Source organism: Muscardinus avellanarius (genome assembly GCF_963383645.1).
Source record: "Muscardinus avellanarius genome assembly, chromosome: 3".
Lineage (NCBI taxonomy): Eukaryota > Metazoa > Chordata > Mammalia > Rodentia > Gliridae > Muscardinus > Muscardinus avellanarius.
In genome coordinates, this window is record NC_137788.1 from 147,266,269 (window position 1) to 147,287,324 (window position 21,056).

The 21,056-nt window shown below is 44.3% G+C and overlaps 1 protein-coding gene across 1 annotated transcript in view; it reads left to right on the plus strand.

Annotated features, from left to right (window-relative positions):
• The window catches only part of BLM (BLM RecQ like helicase), a gene marked incomplete at both ends in the record, with an annotated part of 67,233 nt that overhangs the window by 35,772 nt on the left and 10,405 nt on the right, over window positions 1–21,056 (plus strand). The window contains 7 exons of the mRNA XM_080690787.1: window positions 684–790; window positions 1,716–1,876; window positions 4,266–4,461; window positions 7,449–7,639; window positions 12,594–12,741; window positions 19,363–19,562; window positions 19,930–20,122. Of these exons, the coding sequence (XP_080546913.1) occupies window positions 684–790; window positions 1,716–1,876; window positions 4,266–4,461; window positions 7,449–7,639; window positions 12,594–12,741; window positions 19,363–19,562; window positions 19,930–20,122 (1,196 nt within the window). The remainder of the gene's footprint in view (window positions 1–683; window positions 791–1,715; window positions 1,877–4,265; window positions 4,462–7,448; window positions 7,640–12,593; window positions 12,742–19,362; window positions 19,563–19,929; window positions 20,123–21,056) is intronic.

Here is a 21,056-nt window from a genome sequence, read left to right on the forward strand (position 1 = left end):
AGCTACTCCCCAGGCCTATTTTTTATTCTTTATTTTGAAACAGGGTCTCACTAAGTTGACAAGGGCCTCACTTAAGTAATTGAGGCTGGCCACAAACCTGCCATCCTCCTGTCTCAGCCTCCCAAGTACTGGGATTACAAGTGTGCACCACCATACCTGGCTTAGTGTAATGTTTTCAGGGTTTGTTTCTGAATAACATTCCATTGTGTAGATGTGCCACCTCTTATCTGCTTATCAATTGATGGGTAATAGGCTTCTTTCTGAGCATACATGTACAAGGTTTTGTGTGGTTAAATGTTTTTGTTTCTCTTGGGTATTTATATATCCAGGAGAGGGGTTGTAGGGGTGTGTGGTAACTGTCTTTCACCTTTTGAAGGACTGCCAGGCTCTGTTGTTTTCAAAGCAACAGCGCCAGTTTGCATTCCCACCAGCTGACATATGAGGGTCCTATTTCTCTACGTCCTTCCCAACACCAGCTTTGTACTTTTTTTGGCCAAAGCATTTTTTTTCATAATTAAAATACTTTTCTGAAATTTAAATGTAGTTTAAAATTGGAGGGGGGATAAGGCCATATTTGCACAGGCCTCGTGGTGACCTATGCCATCACGTGGGGGTGCGGCTTGGGAGACGCGTCCAGTTGGTGACAGTGGCTAACCCTGTATTATGTTTGGCACTTCTTTTAGGTTTAGCATGAGCTTTAACAGACACAATCTGAAATACTATGTATTACCAAAGAAGCCTAAAAAGGTGGCATTTGATTGCTTAGAATGGATCCGAAAGCATCACCCATGTAAGTACAATCATATGATTAATTGTGTCTAAACGGAATAAAGTCTTTTTAGAACCACAGTAGAAGACAGAAAATGACATATTAAATATTTCTTTTTGCATTATGATACCACTCACCTATTTATAGAGCAGAATATTGTAACTCTTTCAATTCTGAAAATTATAAAACCTCATTTGGTTAGAAAACAATAAGCGCTAACAAAAAATGTGTTTAATACTCCCTCCTACACACCTGTATTATAATTCTTGGTTTTAATATCTTTCCTCTGGCTTCCACGGTGTGTGAATAATACAGCCTGTTGTTTTAGTGCCTTCTGCTAAGTGTATTTGTCTTTGAGTTATATTAACTAAGATGAGATTCTGAAATTCATAGCAGTTTCCATGTAGCCCCTTTTCTACATCTTGAGCAGTTTTCCATGACTTTTACAATTTTAGAAAACACTTTTAATAGTTACAGTATATTTTACTTCACAATCTTCTGTCTTAGTTATTTCCATAATGTTCATGAAACAGTTACAACTTTGAAAATTATTAAGGAAACTTTTGCATAAGTCCTTAGACCACTATTTCATAGGTTAGTTTCTAGAAGGAAACTGAATCAAAGGTGTTTCTAACACTCTGGATAAACACTTTGCCGTATGTTTTCTGCAACATTTGTATAAGGGAACCGTCCCATTTTAGAGCCTGTGTGAAATAGAGCCCAGGCTTTGTCCAGGTCCACCTCACCAGGCATTAACGGGTACAGGATTAAAAGTCAAATCTGATTTCCAGAGCTCGAATTATTCTGTGTGGGTGATCATTCCATACAGTAAGCACACCACAGAGTTCTATTTGTGGTTTATATATTTCTAAGAACATAATGTAAATTGTGTTGTTATTTATGCTAAAAGTCCTCATTTCTCAATACTGTTTTGGTTTCTTGGCAGATGACTCAGGGATAATTTACTGCCTCTCCCGGCGCGAATGTGACACCATGGCTGACACGTTGCAGAGAGACGGGCTTGCCGCTCTCTCGTACCACGCCGGCCTCAGCGACTCCGCCAGAGACGAGGTGCAGCACAAGTGGATCAATCAGGATGGCTGCCAGGTGACGCTCACAAATCAGCAAACAAGGAACACGCTTTTAGAGGATATAAGCAAACTTGTACATAGAGAATGCAAGATGTTTCATCTTAAAAGCTAACAAACACCAAAATGAGGCTGAAATTGAGCTGGGCATGGTGGTTTATAATCCCAGTACTTGGGAGGCTGAGGCAGGAGGGTCGTGGGTTCGAGGATAGCCTCAGCAAGGAGTGGAACTCTCATCAACCTAGCGAGACCCTGTTTCCAAATAAAAATAAAATAGGACTGGGGGTGTGGCTTGGAGGAAGAATGCCCCTGGGTTCTATCCCCAGGACCAAAAGACTGAAAATAATCAGTCATAACTTGAGAATGTTGAGCGAAAGACAAAAATTGAGGGGGGAAAAAGAATATGTTATTCATTTATTAGCAATAGGAAATAAGAATCTAACCTAAGATTAAGTACCTAAGGAAGACAGCAGGCTGGCTGAGAGGATATAACCATCAAATATATGATAGACATCAGAAATAGGACGGTTTTCAAAATCAGAAGAGGGAACTGGCAGGTGTGGTGGTGCACACCTATTTCCCCATGACTCGGGAGGCCGAGGCAGGAAGATGATAAGTTTGAGGCTGGCCTGGTCAACTGCATAAGACTGTCTCAAAATAAGAAGGGCTGAGGATAGAGCTCAGTGCTAGGACACCCCTGTGTTTAATTCCCAGAACCACACACACAAAAAAAAGTGCAAAATCTCAAGCATACAGAAAGAAACTTGAATAGAAAAAGAAAAACAAAAACAGATTTTCCCCAACTTATCTTACTGTTTCTACTCTCAAACATGCTAATCCTTATCATCAAGGTATGTTAGTTTATGCCAGGTGGACAGGCTCAATCTTGGTAGATTTGTGATTTAGAATAAAACACGCATGGGGCACAGTGGTGCACACTTGAAACCTCGGTGAAGCAGGAGGCTGAGACAAGAGGATCACAATTTCGAGGCCACTCTGGGCAACTTAGCAAGACCCTCTCTCAAAGCAGAACAAAGAAAAAGGGCTGGAGTTATAGCTCAGTGATAGAATATCCCTAGGTTCAATCCCCAGTACTGGGAAAGAAAAAAAAAGAAAGATGAAACTAGGTTGTTTTTCTTCACAAAGAGTGATTGCCTAAAATTTAAAACAACACCGAAATAGCAGTTACAATTCGACAAAGCCAGTTTTTCCAGTTAAATAAAAGCTTCAGAAAGAGTCGTCATCATGACGGCCTCCCTCAAAGCCTGGGGAGTCTTCACAGCCATGAGCCCATCCAGCCGTGGGAGGCGTTGCTGGGCCTCAGGAAGCCTGCAGGCCGCGCTTGCCAAGCTGTGGGCCAGCACACCTCACTGCCCAGCCTCCCCACCTGCTCTCCGTCACCAGGGGCCATTTCCTCCTTCCTAGATTTCTCTTGACCAAAGTGCCATAAACCGAGATGCACAGCTGAGCTAGAGCCGGGCTACTGTTGACAGTGTCGGTACGTAGCCTCGTCTCGTAGCTTGCAGTTCCTTCTCTGGCACTCACGGTTACTCGAATCGAGTCATTAGCCTCAACAGCTGCCAGATATTTCCGTTGCTTTTGAAATACTATTCTTGCAGTAGCAATTCATTTTTTTAAGCACTAAAAAAAAAAAAAAAAAAGACTTGCAGCTTTATTTGTATAATGTAATTTTTCCTGGAGATAGAGCATTTTGGTCTGGGTTAAATTGATCCCAAATTTGCAGCCAAAATGGGTGTTCTTGAAAACTGATTTGTCAAGCTTCTAAAATTTAACGATCACCTTGCTTCCACTAAGGAGTTTACATAGGCCAAGAGCCATAGTTCCTGGACTTTTTTTTTTTTTTTTTAATTTAAGCCACTCTCAGACTTTTACTAACCACCTGAGTTTCAATTAAAATTTCACAAGCTTGACTCTGAAATCAGCTGATGAGTAAAGGTGGTGGTGGTGATCAGCTGCTGCGATGGGGGAAACCCAGTGTAAGCGCTGGAGCAGGTGAGAATGCCTTTGTGCCTGAGTCACCCAAGGAGCTGGAGCCACGGAACGCCCTGGGCTCCCGATCAACACCTTGCGGGTGTGCGCTGACCTGGATCTCAGCGTGAGCTAGCAACACCCCCACACCTCCAGCAACAGGAGCTCATGCCGAATCGTGCAAGAAAGTGCCTGCCACGTGAAGCGTCTCCTTATCTTTGTGAGCTTAATAGAATTGCCGGTTATCAATATGAAAATCTCACGTTAGTCTTACTAAATGGCAGGACCAAGCTAAGACTTCAGCTTGTTGTATAGACTGCGTTTGAAAGTAAAATAAGGGATAGAGCTTCTAGAGACGGCCAATATTAAGATGTTCCTTTAAATGCATTCTGAGTCTAATAGGCCTGCTTTTACATCAGGTCATCTGCGCGACAATTGCCTTTGGAATGGGGATTGACAAACCCGACGTGCGATTTGTGATCCATGCATCTCTGCCTAAGTCTGTGGAGGGTTACTACCAAGAATCTGGCAGAGCTGGACGGGATGGGGAAATGTCTCACTGCCTGCTGTTCTATACCTACCATGATGTGACCAGACTGAAGAGACTGATCATGAGTAAGTTCGGCCCCGCGGGCCTCCGGCACGCTCGGCCCCGCCGGGCCTCCCTCATGCTCAGTCCCGTGGGCCTCCCTCACGCTCGGTCCCGCGGGCCTCCGGCACGCTCGGCCCCACCGGGCCTCCCTCACGCTCAGTCCCGCGAGCCTCCGGCACGCTCGGCCCCACGGGCTGCTCTACTTTTCTGTAGTGGTATTTGGGTCTGGTTTTCCTTAAATTGTCATAGAAAAATAGAGGTGTTTGTATAGATTGCAAATTTCATTTTAGTTTATTTTTATTATAAAAGTGGTGCATGCTTGTTACGTAAACTCATGTAATACAAACACGTGTAAAGCAGAAAGTCCTCAGACCTTTACCCCCAAGAGACCTCTACCCAAGTTCTTGATTTCTTTTGTATCTTTCCAGACCCAATTTTCTCATGCATCTTTGCATATCACACATATTTCAAAGAAAGATAAAAAGCAGACAATAATGAACTCTTATGTACCGCCATCCAGTTTAAAAAATGCAGCAAGGCCAGGTACAGTAGCAAGCTCCCGTAGCCCAGCCCCTGGGGAGCCCGAGGCGGAAGGAGTGGAGAAGAGTGTGAAGCAGCCTTGGCAACATGGTCAACACTTGGTCTCAAACAAAAAGGATCACAGGCAAACGTCACCACACTCAGCTGGGGCAGGTTATTTTAAATTTAAGGGAAACAGCAGTAACTGACATTGTTGAGCACCACACAAACTACAGTTTGAGGTAGTTCACAGTTTTAACATTAGGTTATACTTTACTTTTCAGTCATGTTATTATCCTTGGGAAACTGGAATTTTGGCCATTTGCTATGATAAACATAAGTACTTCAAGCTGGGCGTGGTGGCACATGCCTGTAATCCCAGCATTTGGGAGGCTGAGACAGGAGGATTGCAGTTTGAGGACAGCCTCAGCTACTTAGTGAGGCCCTTTGCAACTCAGGGAGACTATTTCAAAATGAGAAATAAAGAATAGGGCTGGGGGTATAGCTAGGAGGTAGAATGCCCCTGGGTTCCATCCCCAGTACTAAAAAAAAAAGAGAGTACTTCAAGCTGAGTGTGGTGGCACATGCTTATAATCCCAGCATTTGGGAGGCTGAGACTGGAGGATCACGGTTCGCGGACAGCCTCAGCTACTTAGTGAAGCCCTCTGCAACTCAGTGAGACCCTGTTTAAAAATAAAGAATACACTGGCAGGGGGGGCACCAAGTATAGTTTAAATGTAAACCAAATATGTTCAACAAAATATTTGTAAAAAAAAAAAATAAAGAATACAAAATGGGGCTGGGGATATAGCTTGGAGGTGTAGCATGCCCCTGGCTTCCATCCCCAGCACCACAATAATGCAAAAGTACAGGGGTACGGCTCAGCTTCCTAAGGACCATGACAACTGAAAAGTAAAGTACAGTCTAATGTTAAAACTGTGAACTACCTCAGACTATTAGTTTGTGTGGTGTTCAGTTACTGCTGTTTCCCTTAAATTTAAAATAACCTGAGCCAGGCGTGGTGGCGCACGCTTGTAATCCCCGCGCTTGGGAGGCGGAGACAGGAGGATCGCGCAGGTTCGAAGCCAGCCTCGCTGGTTTAAGAGACCCTGTTTCCAAATAAAAATATAAAAATGGGTCTGGGAGTGTAGCCTGGAGGTAGAAGGGTTTCCAGGAACCCCATTACCACCAAAAATAAAATAAATAAAAATAAAACAACCTTCCCCAGCTGAGTGTGGTGGTGTATGCCTGTAATCCTAATACTTGGGAGGCAGATACAGTAGGATTGCAGGTGCCAGGACAGCCTCAGAAACTTAGTGAGGCCCTTGGCAACTTCGTGAGACCTTCTTTCAAAGTCAGAAGGGCCAGGGGTATAGCTCAGATGTAGAACACCCCTGGATACAATCATCAGTACCACAAAAATAAAATAACCTGCCCCTGTGAATTCACCGGAGGACACCAGTTTTCTTGTGGTTGTTAGTTGGTTGGCTGGTTGGGTTTTGTGGTGCTGGAGACAGAACCCAGGGCCTCGGGCATTCTAGGCAAGCCACCACTGAGCCACGCCCCAGCCCTGGAACATAGTTTTGGAACGACTGGCTGCACTACCTTGACCTCAGACTCGGGAAGGTACACAACCCACTGCCCTAGTTCCACGCCATCTTTCCTTTGGATACTCAGTTTCCACATGCCTAGCTGATAAATAAGGAAAATGTATGAAAAAAAATTTTACTTCAGGGACTAGGGCTATAGTTCAGTGATAAGATGACATGTGCAAGACCCTGGCTTCAGTCTCCAGCCCCCCAAAATAATTTCTTTCTGCTTGGAAAAAATTAATATAAAATTTACTCCTATAAAATTAACCTTGAAGGCTGGGCGTGGTGGCACACGCTTGTAATCCCAGAGTTCGGGAGGCTGACAGGAGGATCGTGGTTCACAGACAGCCTCAGCTACTTAGTGAGGCCCTCCTCAACTTAGACCCTGTTTCAAAAGAAAAGAATAAAAAATAAGGCTGGAGGTGTAGCTCAGAGGTACAATGCCCCTAGGTTCCATCCCCAGTACCACACACACAAAAATTACCCTTGAAAATAAAAAACACCCAGATAATTGTGTAAAATTATGCTATTTTGATATAGTGCTGTTAATGTAATTTTCTTACTTATTATTTAACGATCTATGAGTCTGTTCTTAAATATTTCTGAAGCTGGGCATGGTGGGGTACACCTGTTATTCCACTGTTTCTGAGGCTACAACAGAAGGATCACAAGTTTGAGGCCAGCCTCAGCATGTTGTGAAACTGTTTCAAAATAGAAAATAGAAGGGGCTGACGGGTATAGCTCAGCGGTAGAGCACCCTTGGGCTCAGTCTCCACTACTACACACACCAAAAATATATATATATATATATATATAGATATAGATATAGATATATTTCTATGATATTCCCAAGTTTCCTACCGCAATAAGTATATTTTTCTGTTTTTCTTGTCTTTTAGTGGAAAAAGACGGCAACCATCATACAAGAGAGACTCACTTCAATAACTTGTATAGCATGGTGCATTATTGTGAAAATATAACGGAATGCAGGAGAATACAGCTTTTGGCTTACTTTGGTGAAAATGGATTTAACCCTGATTTTTGTAAAAAATACCCAGAAGTTTCTTGCGATAATTGCTGTAAACAAAAGGTAAAATTATTAATTTTTAAAATTCTTTAATGATTAAGTAAATTGCAAACATGATTTTTTCTTCTCTACTTTAAAAAGTTAGATACAAAGCCCCATGTAACAAATCCCAGCGTAGTGGTGCACGCTTGTAATCCCAGTACTTAGGAGGCTGAGACAGGAGGATCACAGGTTCGTGGCCAGCCTCGGCAACTAGTGAGGCCCACTTCAACTCAGTGAGACCGTGTTTCAAAATAAACAAGAGACCTATTTTCAAAATAGGGCTAGGGGAGTAGCTCGGAGGTAGAATGCCCCTGGATTCAATCCCCAGTGCCACAAAAAAATAAAATAAAATAGGGCTAGGGGTATAGCCTGGAGGTCGAAGGCCCCTGAATCCCATACCTAGTACCACAAAAATAAAAATTTAAAAAAATAAGAATGTTAGATACAGCCTGCATAAGAGTGTGCGTGTGTGGCTCAGTGGTGGAACGTCCCTGAGTTCAGTCTCCAGGACCACAAAAAAAAGTAGATACAAGTTAGATCCCAGGCTGTGGCCACAAGAGACTCAACAAGGGAAAGGAATTATCCTCCCTGTTGTCACTGGAATAGAAACAGCCTTAAAGTATTTTGTGACATACCTTCTTTTGTGATTTAGAAGCCTATAAAAAACACATGAGACATCCGTCCGTCTAAAATATTGAGGTGCCATGTGTGCACTGGTGCTTTCTGGATATTTTGGAAATATCATGAGCTGGGCGTGGTGGCTTACACCTCTAATCTCAGTACTTGGGAAGCCGAGACAGGAGGATCCCAGGCTCACAGCCAGCCTGAGCAACCTCGTGAGTTCCTCTGCAACTTAGTGAGACCCTCTTTCAGAATAAAAAATAAAATAGGGCAAGGGGTGTAGCTTGGAGGTAGAATGCCCCTGGGTTCAATCCTTAGTACATAAATAAATAAATAAATAAATATTAGTATACAAACATGTAAAAAAAAAAATCCAACATATGCAAACTATAGCCTATGCAAAAATATGTGGCAGGGGTTACGAGAGAGTGAACCAAGTGGCATTTTACCACTGAGCTACCCCAGCACTATTTATTTATTTATTTATTTATTTATTTATTTATTTATTTATTTTTGCGGGTCTGGAGATGGAACCCAAGGACATTCGACCTCTGAGCTACACCCCTGCCCTATTTTTTATACTTTATTTTGAAACGGGGTCTCACTAAGTTACGGAGAGCCTCACTAAGTATCTGAGGCTGTCCACGAACCGCGATCCTCCGATCTCAGCCTACCGAATGCTGAGATTACAAGCATGCGCCGCCACCACGCTTGGCTTAATTTATTTTTAATTTTGAAACAGTATCTTACTAAGTTATGGTGTGCTGGCTTCAACCCCAAGATCCTTCTGTCTAAGCCTCCCAAGTATTGGGATTATAGACTTATACACACTGCACCACTTTATAACCTATAGTTAAAGATCTCATTCAGCCAGGCAGTGTGGTATACACACACCTGTAATCCCAGTGACTAGGAGACTTGAAGCAGGAAGATGACAACTTTGGAGCCAAGTAGTTAATTTAGCAAGACCCTATCTCATGATGAAATGTAACAAATAGATTGGGGTGGGGTCAGTGGTAAAGCATAATCCCAGTACTTGGGAAGCTGAGCCAGGAGGATCTCAGGTCCACACCCAGCCTCAGAAAGTTAGTGAGAAAAATAAAAAGTATAGCTGGAGGTAAAATGTCCCTGGGTTCAACTCCCAGTTCTAAAAAAGAAAAAAAAGTATAAAGACGCTGGGCACTTGTTTGTAATCCCAGTACTTGGGAGGCTGAGACAGGAGGATCACAGGTTCGTGGCCAGCCTCAGCTACTTAGTGAGGCCCTCTGCAACCTTAGTGAGACCCTGTTTCAAAATAAAGAATAAAAAATAGGGCTGGGGGTGTAGCTCAAGGTAGAATGCCCCTGGGTTCCATCCCCAGTACTGCGAGAAGAAAAAAAGTATAAAGAATAATGACAGTGGCTTCTGAGTGAGTTTAATATTACCTGTCCTCACGTAGCTTGGGGAGAGGTTGTTAAATTCAGTCATTAGGTACTTATTTTACCTATCGTGGCTATTTTACATTTTAGTATCTGTAGTACTTTACTATTTATAGAGAATTTTCGCATTCAGTATATTATTTCAAATGCCCTTAAGGTGCTAGATACTCCTAAATGCACTGGTGTGGGCCAGGCTCGAGTGGAGAGACACACCTGTTTATATAAGTGTGGTGCTGTGTGCTCTTCAAAGATGCAGCACTGGTCAGAGCAGAGGGTGATGTGCTCGGTGTGGCGCCTGCGGGTTGGTGGCTGTTTTCTGCTCACTCAGTCAACAGAGATTTATTGAGTACCTGAGAAAGTAGGATTGGGGGGGGGGCATACTAGGGATTAAACCCAAAGGCATTCTACCTCTGAGCTATACTCCTACGTCTGCTTTATTTTCTAATTTTTTTTTTTTTTTTTTTTTTTGCAGTGCTGGGGAATCAAACTTGGGACCTTGCGCATGCTACACAAGGTCTCTACCTCTGAGCTACACCCCCAGCCCTCTATTTTATTTTTTAAAACACAGTATCAAAGCCAGGCGTGGTGGCGCAGGCTTGTAATCCCTGCGCTTGGGAGGCTGAGACAGGAGGATCGCACAGGTTCGAAGCCAGCCTCAGCTACTTAGTGAGGCTCTCAGCAACTTAGTGAGACCCTGTTTCCAAATAAAATGTAAAATAGGTCTGGGAGTATAGCCCGGAGGTAGAAAGCCTCTGGGTTCCACCCCTAGTACCACCAAAAATAAATAAATAAATAATAAATGTAAAAAAAAAAACAGTATCACTAAGTCGCAGAAGACTTCACTAGCGTTGCTGAGACCTGCTGCTAACCTCTGATCATCCTGTCTCAGTCTCCCCAATACTGGGATTATAGGATTATAGGTGTATACCATCTGCTCGCTTCTTTTCAGTTTTTTTGTTAGTGTGTGTGTGTGTGTGTGTGTGTGGTGCTGGGGATAGAACCCAGAGACATTCAACTTTTTGTTTTTTGTTTCGATGGTACTGGTGGTGGAACCCAGAGGCTTTCTACCTCCGGGCTATACTCCCAGGCCTATTTTATATATTTTATTTGGAAACAGGGTCTCACTAGGTTGCTGAGAGCCTAAGTAACTGAGGCTGGCTTCGAACCTGTGCAATCCTCCTATCTCAGCCTCCAAGCGCAGGCATTACAAGCGTGCTCCACCACTCCCGGCTTAACATTCAACCTTTGAGCTAAACCCCTAGCCCTATTTTATTTTGAAATAAAGTCTTACTATGTTGTGGAGGGCCTCACTTAGTAGCTGAAGCTGGCCAAGAACATATATATGATCCTCCTGTCTCAGCCTCCCAAATACCGGGATTACAAGCATGCACCACCAAACCCAGCTAGAGTTTAGGATTTATCATTGAACAAAATAAATAAAAATACTTGAGGGGTAACCAGCACACAGGGCCGCTCTGTCAGGGGGAGAGGTGATGGAGGCCAGAGCAGTTGCAGGAGGGCTAAGGGACTGGAGTAAAGGAAGACAGAGTTACCTTTAGCCAAAGTGCAGAGGGCCGTTTGGCGGGGAAGAGCTGCGGGTGAGGCGTGAGTGGTGCAGGTCTGTTTGATTCAAGAATTCTGAAAGCCAGGTATGGTGATAAACACTTGTAATCCCAGTACTTGGAAGGCTGAGACAGGAGGATCACAGGTTCTCGGCCAGCCTCAGCTACTTAGTGAGGCCCTCCACAAAATAATAAAATAGGCTAGGGGTTTAGGTCAAAGGTTGAATGTCTCTGAGTTCTATCCCCAGCAACACACACACACACACACACACACACACACACACTCTCTCTCTCTCTCTCTCTCTCTCTCTCTCTCTCTCCTCTCCTCTCCTCTCCTCTCCTCTCCTCTCTCCTCTCTCCTCTTTCCTCTCTCCTCTCTCCTCTCTCTTTCGTGAGCAGATGGTACACACCATAATCCCAGTATTTGGGAGGCTGAGACAGGATGATCACAGGTTAGCAGCAGGTCTCAGCAACTTAGTGAAGTCTTCTGCAACTTAGTGATACTGTGTTTTAAAAAATAAGAGGGCTGGGGGTGTAGCTCAGTGGTAGAGAGCTTGTGTAGCATGTACAAGGTCCCAAGTTTGATTCCCCAGCACTGCAAAAAAAATTTTTTTAATTAAAAAATAAAATAGAGCTGGGAGTGTAGCTCAGAGGTAAAATGCCCCTGGCTTCAATCCCAGTACCACAAAAATAAAAGAAATCTGAAAAGAAGTTGTGTAGAGTTAGGAATTGTTGGCACACAGGTGATATTTAAGGCCATAAGAACATAAAATCTTCAGAGGTATAAATTTAGGCAGAAGAGAGCCGGGCTTAGTGGCACACACCTGTAATTCCAGCTACTTGAGAGCCTGAGGCAGGAGGATTATTGTTTCTATGCCAGCATCAGCAATTTAGTAGGACCCTGTTTCAAAATAAAAAGGGCTGTGGGCGGAGCTTGGAGGTAGAATTCCCCTGGGTTCAGTTCACAGTACAAAGCAAAGAATTGACTGTATCACCACGTCCTGAAAGAAACTGGAACTCACGCGTTCCCATGACTGGACAGCGCTTCTGATCACAAGTCCCTGTCCCATAAGTAATAGAGTACTGGCCCAGAAGATACGAAGGGTTTCTCTCTTTTTTTTTTTTTTCTACCTACAGAATGCTATCAGAATGTTGAAAGACAGACATGTCTGTGTAATAGTAATAAAGTAGATCGTAGAGTACTAATTGTTCTAGAATTTTGACCCAAAAAAAAAAATTGGGGGTAACTTCCTTAATTTTAGTCTTGGTTTTGGTCTGGAAATAAGTTATAAATCTACCACAGTTAATATTAAGCTCTGATAATCTGGCTTATCATTTCTTAATTATAGCAGAAGGCAATCTTTTTATTTATAGGATTACAAAACAAGAGATGTGACTGATGATGTCAAAAATATTGTAAGTTTTGTTCAAGAACATAGTTCATCACAAGGAACAGGAAGAATAAAACACATAGGTCCTTCTGGAAGATTCACTATGAACATGCTGGTTGACATCTTTCTAGGTAAGTCATCTCTTCTGTTGCTTGAATTATATCCATTGAAATTAAATATCTAGTTGGGTGGGATGGCACACACCTAAAATCCCAGTATTTGGGAGGCTGAAACAGGAGGATCCCAGGTTAGAGGCCAGCCTCAGACATTGAGTGTTTTGTTCAGCATTCTTGCAGCTATAATCTAAAAGACTGATCATGTATCTTAGAGAAAAGATTTATATGTTTTTAGGGTTTGGGGTTCAATCCGTGTGAGACCAGGGACCACAGATCTCAGGGCATGGTGGTAGAAGGCAGATAGAGTAGGAGAGCACGTGGGCTGTGCTCTTCACATCATGGAGGAGGCCAGAAGAAGAGAGCAGGGGAAAGAGGAGCCAAGTATAATCCCCAAGGCCGCACGCCCGGGATCCAGCCCCGGCTACCAGCTGCGCCCAGGTAAACCATTACAGTGGATTTATTCATTGCTGGAATCATAACCCTCAAGACTCAATTATTTCAACTCCAATTTATGAGCTCTTTAAAGGGCCATTTTTTATCCAACCAAGTAGTGAGAACGTCCAACAGCTTCGTGAGACCCTGTTTCAAAATAAAAATAAAACAGAGCAGAAAGAAAGATAGATAAATATATAAAGAATCAGCCAGGTACAGTGGTACACACCTATTATCCTAGAGATTTGGGGAGGCAGGAGGATCACAAGTTTGAGGCCTATCTAGGCAATTTAGCAAGACCTTATCTCAAAACAAAAAGAAAACTGAGTATGGTGACACACACCCGTAATCTCAGTACTTGGGAGGCCAGACAGGAGGATCGCGAGTTCAAGGCCAGCTTCAGCAGTTTAGCAAGATCCGTGGCAACTTAGTAAGAGCCAGTTTGTAAATTAAAAGTAAAAAGGGCTGGAGGTAGAGCTTCGAGGTAGAATGCCCCTGGGTTCCATACCTAGTACCGCGCAAAAAAATAAATAAGGTAAATAAATAAATTTCCCTGAGATTTGACAGTACCAAGAGTAAAGACATGTCAGGGAAGACAACTGTTCTCTGTTCTCTTAGCTTCTGTGACGCAGCCTGCAGATTGAAGTGACAAAAGGCAGGTTAGCAAAAGAAAAGGCAGATTTAACCGCGGTGACCTGGAGTTCCAGAACTGTGGCTCGGGGGCAGGTAGAACTTGGCGCTTACAGGCCATCCTGACAGGGACCGGGGAGGCAGTGACTTCTGAGAGGGAAGCCAAGTGGGCCCTCGCGGGGCCAGATGGGCGGTAGGAAGGCTTGAGTGTGGTGCGGAGCGGCTCGCTCCACTTAGAAGATAGGCCTTCCCGGGTTGTCCCAGGAGGAAAAAGATGTCAGATGAGGTTTTTTGAGCAGGCTCTGCCTTTTGGCAGAAAAGGATTTCAGGAACTTAAAATGCCTTCTGCTCAGGATAATTTTTATGCCACAGTGGCGTATTCTGGACCCCTTCAGAGATGTTCTTGAAAGCTTTGGAAAGAAAAACAGGAGCTAAAACCAACTGACATCAGATTAATTTGAGCGGTTCTGGAGACTGGAAGGCCAAGAGAGCCCTGTCGTGATGCAGGGAGCGGTGGTGCGCACCTGCCGTGGCCCGGCGCCGCCTGTGGCACTGCAGCCTTACGATGCTGCGCGTAACAGTCAAGAACAGGCACGGCCAGATTTAGAAAGAATAAGAAACAGATTTCTTATTGGTATCTGTGAATAATGCAAAATATTACTTCTCAATCAGAAAGGGAGAGAGGCACTTAGAAACTCCAGGGAAAAGATTATAAAAGAGACCCAAGGTCAAATGAAATCAGTGGGATGTGTGGTGAAACATGCTTGTAATCCCAGAACTTGGGAGGCTGAGACAGGAGAATCACGGGTTCAAACCCAGCCTCAGCAACTTAGAAAGACCCTCTTTCAAAATTAAAAGGGCTGGGGGCATAGCTCAGAGGTAGAATGTTCGTGGGTTCAATCCCCAGTATCATACAAAAATAAAATAATTCTTGCCGGGCGTGGTGGTGCACGCTTGTAATCCCCGCACTTGGGAGGCGGAGACAGGAGGATCGCGCTGGTTCGGAGCCAGCCCCGCTGGCTTAAGAGGCCCTGTTTCTAAATAAAAAAATATAAAATAGGTCTGGGAGTGTAGCCCGGAGATAGAAGGGCTTCCAGGAACCTCAGTACCTCCAAAAAAATAAAATAATAAATAAAATAAAATAATTCTTAACATGATTTTGAGTAATTGACATAATGTACAAAGGTTAAGGCAGGCGTGGTGGTGCACATTTATAATCCCAGTACTTGGGATTCTGAGACAGGAGGATCACAGGTTTGATACCAGCCTCAGCAACTTAGCAAGACCCAGTTTCAAAATAAAAAATAAAATCAGGCTGTCTGTCTGTCTGTCTGTCTGTCTGTCTGTCTCTCTCTCTCTCTCTCTCTCTCTCTCTCTCTCACACACACACACACACACACACACACACACACACACACGTACAAGAGTTGCATAAGAGGACATTATTCCACGTCGGGAAGGAAATGTGTCCTAAGTAGTTGGAATCCATCCACGTATAGATCTAGCCATGGTACACACAGGCCACATGTCAGTGCTAACCTCAATGATTTGAAAGTAAAAGTGGGAAGAACGCAGTGTGGGAAGACACATGCCCTCTCCGAGAATGTGGAAGAGGTGCCAGGGGTTCTGCCTGAGGGTACAGGGCTAGCTAGCAAATCTTGGGAAGAGGGCAGTGAAGGGTGGTGTAAGCAGGTCAGTCAAGTGCTCAACCTGCCGGGACAAGGACGTCGGAGTCCAGGTCTGTGTGGAGGTGGCCGCAGAGGAGCTGACGATAAAACCTCCAAAGAGTGTTTGTCACCACTGCGGTGCTCCTGTACCCCAGCCACTCAGGAGGTGGAGACAGAGGACCAAGAGTTCGAGGCCAGCCTGTACAGCTTAACCAGACCCTGTCTCAAAATTTAAAAAAATAAGAAGGACTGGGGATATAGCTGAGTGGTAGAATCCCCCTGGGTTCAATCCCTAGTCCTGTAATAATAATAAAATAATAACAGTAGCCTAGACTGGAGTGGGAAGATGATTTACTCAGTTCCTCAGAGCGCTCTATGCTCAACTGCTCTACGTTACAATACATACACCGGGTACCAGGCGTAGGCTTGTGATCCCAGCATTTGGGAGGCTGAGACTGAGGATCGAGGTTTGGTTCATTCACAGCCAGCCTCAGCTACTTAGCAAGGCCCTCTGCAATCAGTGAAACCAGGAGGATCGCAGTTCATAGACAGCCTCAGCTACTTAGGCCCTGTTTCAAAATAAAGAATAAAAAATAGGGCTGGTGGGCATAGCTCAGAGGTAGAATGCCGCTTGGTTCAATCCCAGTACTAAACACACCAAAAAAAGAAAGATAATGAGATCAAACGTGTCCTCACACATTCCAGTGTGCTTCACGTGTGTTCAAAGGGGTTGTGTTTTGGTTATCCTCAGCCGCAGGACAGCTCCGTACCCAAGCCACCAGGACAGAGCAGGATTCTAATCAGGATCTCCATACAGATCACTTGAAGAAAGAAAAACCTTGAATAACTGAGCTTGTGTGAGCAAAGCATCTGAAATTTACAAGAAAGCTTTCCAAAGCTAATCCTCGTTATCATCAGTGTTGCAGGCTTCTTTCTTAAGTAGAATTGTTATGATAAATCTGTATCCTATGAAGACACTAGGGCTGTGGCAGCCGGGGTAAGAAACAAAGCGTCCTGCGCAGTGCTGTCCGCGGGCAGGAGAGGGCCGCGGGCACATTGCTGTCCTCAGCCCTGTCCTGGGGCGTCTCTCAGGTGTAGCGCTTTGGCTTTGGAATTTGTATTGGCTTTGTCAGGGAGGGTGGCGGTAGGTGCAGACTTAAATACCTGGGGTAGAAACTAGCAGCAACTTCAGGGACCCAAACCAGAGGGGTGTGTGTGTGTGTGTGTGTGTGTGTTGAGGATTGAACCCAGAGGCATCAATTACTAAGCTACACCCCAGCCCTTTTTTTATTTTTATTTTGACACAGGGTCTCACTAGGTGGATGAAAGTGTCACTACTTGCTGAGGCTGTCCTCAGACCTGGGATTCTTCTATCTCAGCCTCCCAAGTCCTGGGATTACAGGAGTACAGCACCATGCTCAGCCAGAGATAGTATTTATAAAATATTGCCATAGCCCCTGCGCTTGGGAGGCAGAGACAGGAGGATCGCGCAGGTTCGAAGCCAGCCACGTGCACTGGCTTAGGAGACCCTGTTTCCAAATAAAAATGTAAAAATAGGTCTGGGAGTGTAGCCCTGAGGTAGAAGGGCTTCCAGGAACCCCAGTATCACCAAAAATAAAATAAAATAAAATATTGCCATAGCTGGACATGGTGGTACATGCTGTAATCCCAGTACTTTGGAGACTGAGACAGGAGGATCACAGGTTTGTAGCCAGCCCCAGCTATTTAGTGAGGCCCTTGGCAAAATAAAGAACAAAAAATAGGGCTGGGGGCATAGCTCAGAGGTAAAATACTCCTGGGTTCTATCCCCAGTACCACAAAAAGAACAAAACGTCACCAGAGTGTGGGGTTGTAACTGAGGGCTAGAGTGCTTGCCATTGTGACTGAGTGCTAGAGTGCTTGCCATTGTGACTGAGTGCTAGAGTGCTTGCCATTGTGACTGAGTGCTAGAGTGCTTGCCATTGTGACTGAGTGCTAGAGTGCTTGCCATTGTGACTGAGTGCTAGAGTGCTTGCCATTGTGACTGAGTGCTAGAGTGCTTGCCAGCTTGTGTGAGGTGCTGGGCTTGATCCTGAGCACCACTCACACACAGAACTGGACACAAGTGTTTTGTAACTGCATTGGTAACACAGTTGTCCTAAATAGCACAGTGTTATGAAGCTGTTACTACTTACATAATCCCTTTCTTTGATTTCTTTGCTCTAGCTTGATTTTATAAGCTGGAAATACTAAGCTTTAAAATGATGAACTTAAACCAGGCGTGGTGGCGCAGGCTTGTAATCCCAGTACTTGGCCAGCCTCAGTTACTCAGTGAGGCCCTCTGCAACTCAATGAGACCCTGTTTCAAACTAAACAATAAAAAATAGGGCTAGAGGTGTAGCTTAGAGATAGAATGTCCCTGGCTTCCATTGCCATTAATACAAAAAAAAAAAAAAGATGAACTTTTTTTTTTTTTTTTTTTTTTTTTTTTGGTGGTGGTGGTGGTAATAGGGATGGAACCCAGGGCCTTCTACCTCCGGGCTACATTTTCAGATCTATTTTATATTTTATTTGGAAACAGGGTCTCTTAAACCAGCTAAGGCTGGCTTCGAACCTGCGCGATCCTCCTGTTTTAGCTTCCCAAGCGCGGGGATTACAAGCGTGCGCCACCACACCCGGCTAGCCCTATTTTGTTAGTCTTTATTTTAAAACAGGTTTTCAGTGAGTTGCAAAGGGCCTCACTAAGCAGTAGCTGAGACTGTCTACAAACTACGATCCTCCTGTCTCAGCCTCCCAAATGCTGGGATTACAAGCAGGTGGCACCATGCCTGGTTTATTTTCAGTGGTTTTTGGTCAAATGTGTGTTGCAAAAAGAAGCCAGGTTCAGTGGCACACATCTGTAATCCCAGCTGCTTGGGAGGCTGAGACAGGAGGATCACAAGTTCCAAGCCAACCCAAGCAATTTAGCAAGATCCCTTCTCAGAGTAAAATTTTAAAAAGGGCTGAGGGCCAGGCGTGAAGGTGCACGCTTGTAATCCCAGCATTCAGGAGGCAGAGGACAGAGGATGTCGTTCAGTTCACGGACACCCTCAGCTACTTAACAAGGCCTTTCGCAACTCAGTGAGACCCTGTTTCAAAAAATAAAAGACTAGAGCCCAGTGTGGTGGCACAGGCTTGTAATCCCAGTACTTGGGCGGCTGAGACAGGAGGATTGCAGTTCACAGACAGCTTCAGCTACTTAGTGAGGCCCTCTGCAACTTAGTGCGACCATGTTTCAAAATAATAAGGCTGCGTGTGGTGGCGCATGCTTGTAATCCCAGCTCTTGGGAGTATAGACCGGAGGTAGAAAAGCCCCTGGGTTCTACCTTCAGTAGCACAAAGAAAGAGAAAGGGGGGTGGGGGGAGGGAGGGAAGGGCTGGGGTATAGCTCAGAAGTAGAATGCCCCTGGGTTCCAGTACCACAAAAAAAAAAAGAAGAAGAAGAAAAATAAATAAAAGACTAAAAAATAAGGCTGGCAGTATAGCTCGGAGGTAGAATGCCCCTGGGCTCCATCCCCAGTACCACCAAAAAAAAAGAAAGAAAGAAAGAAAAGGGCTGGGATGTAGCTCAGTGGCAGAATGCCCCTGGGTTCTATCCCTGCTACCACCAAGGAGGGAGAAATGAGGAAAAGTGGAGATAGCCGGGGACGGGGTGGAGCCCCGCAGGCTTAGCGAGCACAGGCCCAGCTGCAGGCCCGGCACCCACCACGTAAAAAGCTGCAACTAGAGGAATTTTAGAATTCTACTCAGATGCTCATTAAACAGTTGTCTTCTTGCCACGGGAAAGATGATCTATTGTCTAAACAGCCATCAGTGCCTTTCTAGCCTCTTCTCTATGGAATTCATGATACACCTGTATTGACTTACCTAACGTTTTGTACCTTATTAGGGAGTAAAAGTGCAAAACTTCAGACAGGTATATTTGGAAAGGGGTCTGCTTATTCACGACACAACGCAGAGAGACTTTTTAAAAAACTAATACTTGACAAGATTTTGGATGAAGACTTATATATCAATGCCAATGACCAGGCGATCGCCTACCTGACGCCGGGAGCTAAAGCCCAAGCTGTGTTGAGTGGGTATTTAAAGGTACGGTATTTTTAAAAATTTATAGCTGTCCACAGTGAGTGCATCAACATATATTACCATAAAGTGCGATTTCCTTTCCAAAGCTCACAGGTCTGGATTTATATATACTGTCTACATGCGCATATTCTGATCTCCTTACTTGGAAAGAGATCTTCACATTGAACCCAAGGAAAGTGGTGTCTGTCAACATTAATGTAATGGGTTTTTGGTTACTAAATCTTTTTTTTTGGGGGGGGGGGGTACTGAGGATGGAACCATCCTGATGGGAAGATGGGGAATGCATAGCCCCCATCCCCAAGGGGCTTTGTCGCTATTGGCAGAACATAAATATCCTCACTCTTGTGGTTTTTTCCTTTTTCTCACTAAGGTAGACTTCATGGAAACGGAAAATTCGAGCAGTATGAAGAAACAAAAAGCTTTGGTGGCCAAAGTATCTCAAAGGGAAGAAATGGTTAAGAAATGCCTTGGGGAACTTACGGAGGTCTGCAAATCTCTAGGGAAAGTTTTTGGGGTCCACTACTTCAATATTTTTAACACTGCCACTCTCAAGAAGCTTGCAGGTAGGTACGTGGCACCTTCTGTGCCGTCACAGATCGAGTAGCCAGGCGTTCATCTTGCTAAGAACTTTTATTTTGTTTTCTTTTTTTTTTTTTTTTTTTTTTTTTTTTTTTGGCACTGGGGATTGCACCCAGGGCCATTTTACCTCCCAGCTTTACCCCCAGCCCTATTTATTTTTGGGGGGGTTATTGGTGAGGGGGTACTGGGAGTGGAGCCCAGGGGCTTTTCTGTCTCCGGGCTATATTCCCAGACCTATTTTATACTTTGTTAGGAAACAGGGTCTCACTAAGTTGCTGAGAGCCTCACTAAGTAGCTGAGGCTGGCTTCGAACCTGTGCGATCCTCCTGTCTCAGCCTCCCAAGCGCGGGGATTACAAGTGTGTGCCACCACGCCCGGTTATTTTATGTTTAAAACTAAGTTGATGAGTCTCACTACCACTGTGGTCCTCCTCTCAGCCCGAAGTATGGGAATTACAGATTTGCACCACCGTGCCCAGCTGCTAAGGAACTTTTAAAGTAGTAGATATATCTCAGTCTGCCGGACATGGTGGCGCACGCTTGTGATCCCAGCATTTGGGAGGCTGAGACAGGAGAAATGTGGTTCTCAGACAGCCTCGGCTACTTAGTGAGGTCCTTTGCAACTCAGTGAGACTGTTTCAAAATAAAGATAATAAAAAAAATAATAACACTGGGGTGTGGCTTGGAGGTAGAATGCCCCTTGGTTCCATCCCTAGTACCACAAAAAACAGATAGATAGATAGATAGATAGATAGATAGATAGATAGATAGATAGATATATGTGTGTGTGTGTGTATGTTTATATAGTCTACTTAAGTGTTTTTATTTATCTAGATTGAAAGCTCAGTAGCTCAGTGGATCCATTTAAACTCATTCTTGAGATAAAAATATAATTCTTTAAGGTATATTCCAGTTTTAA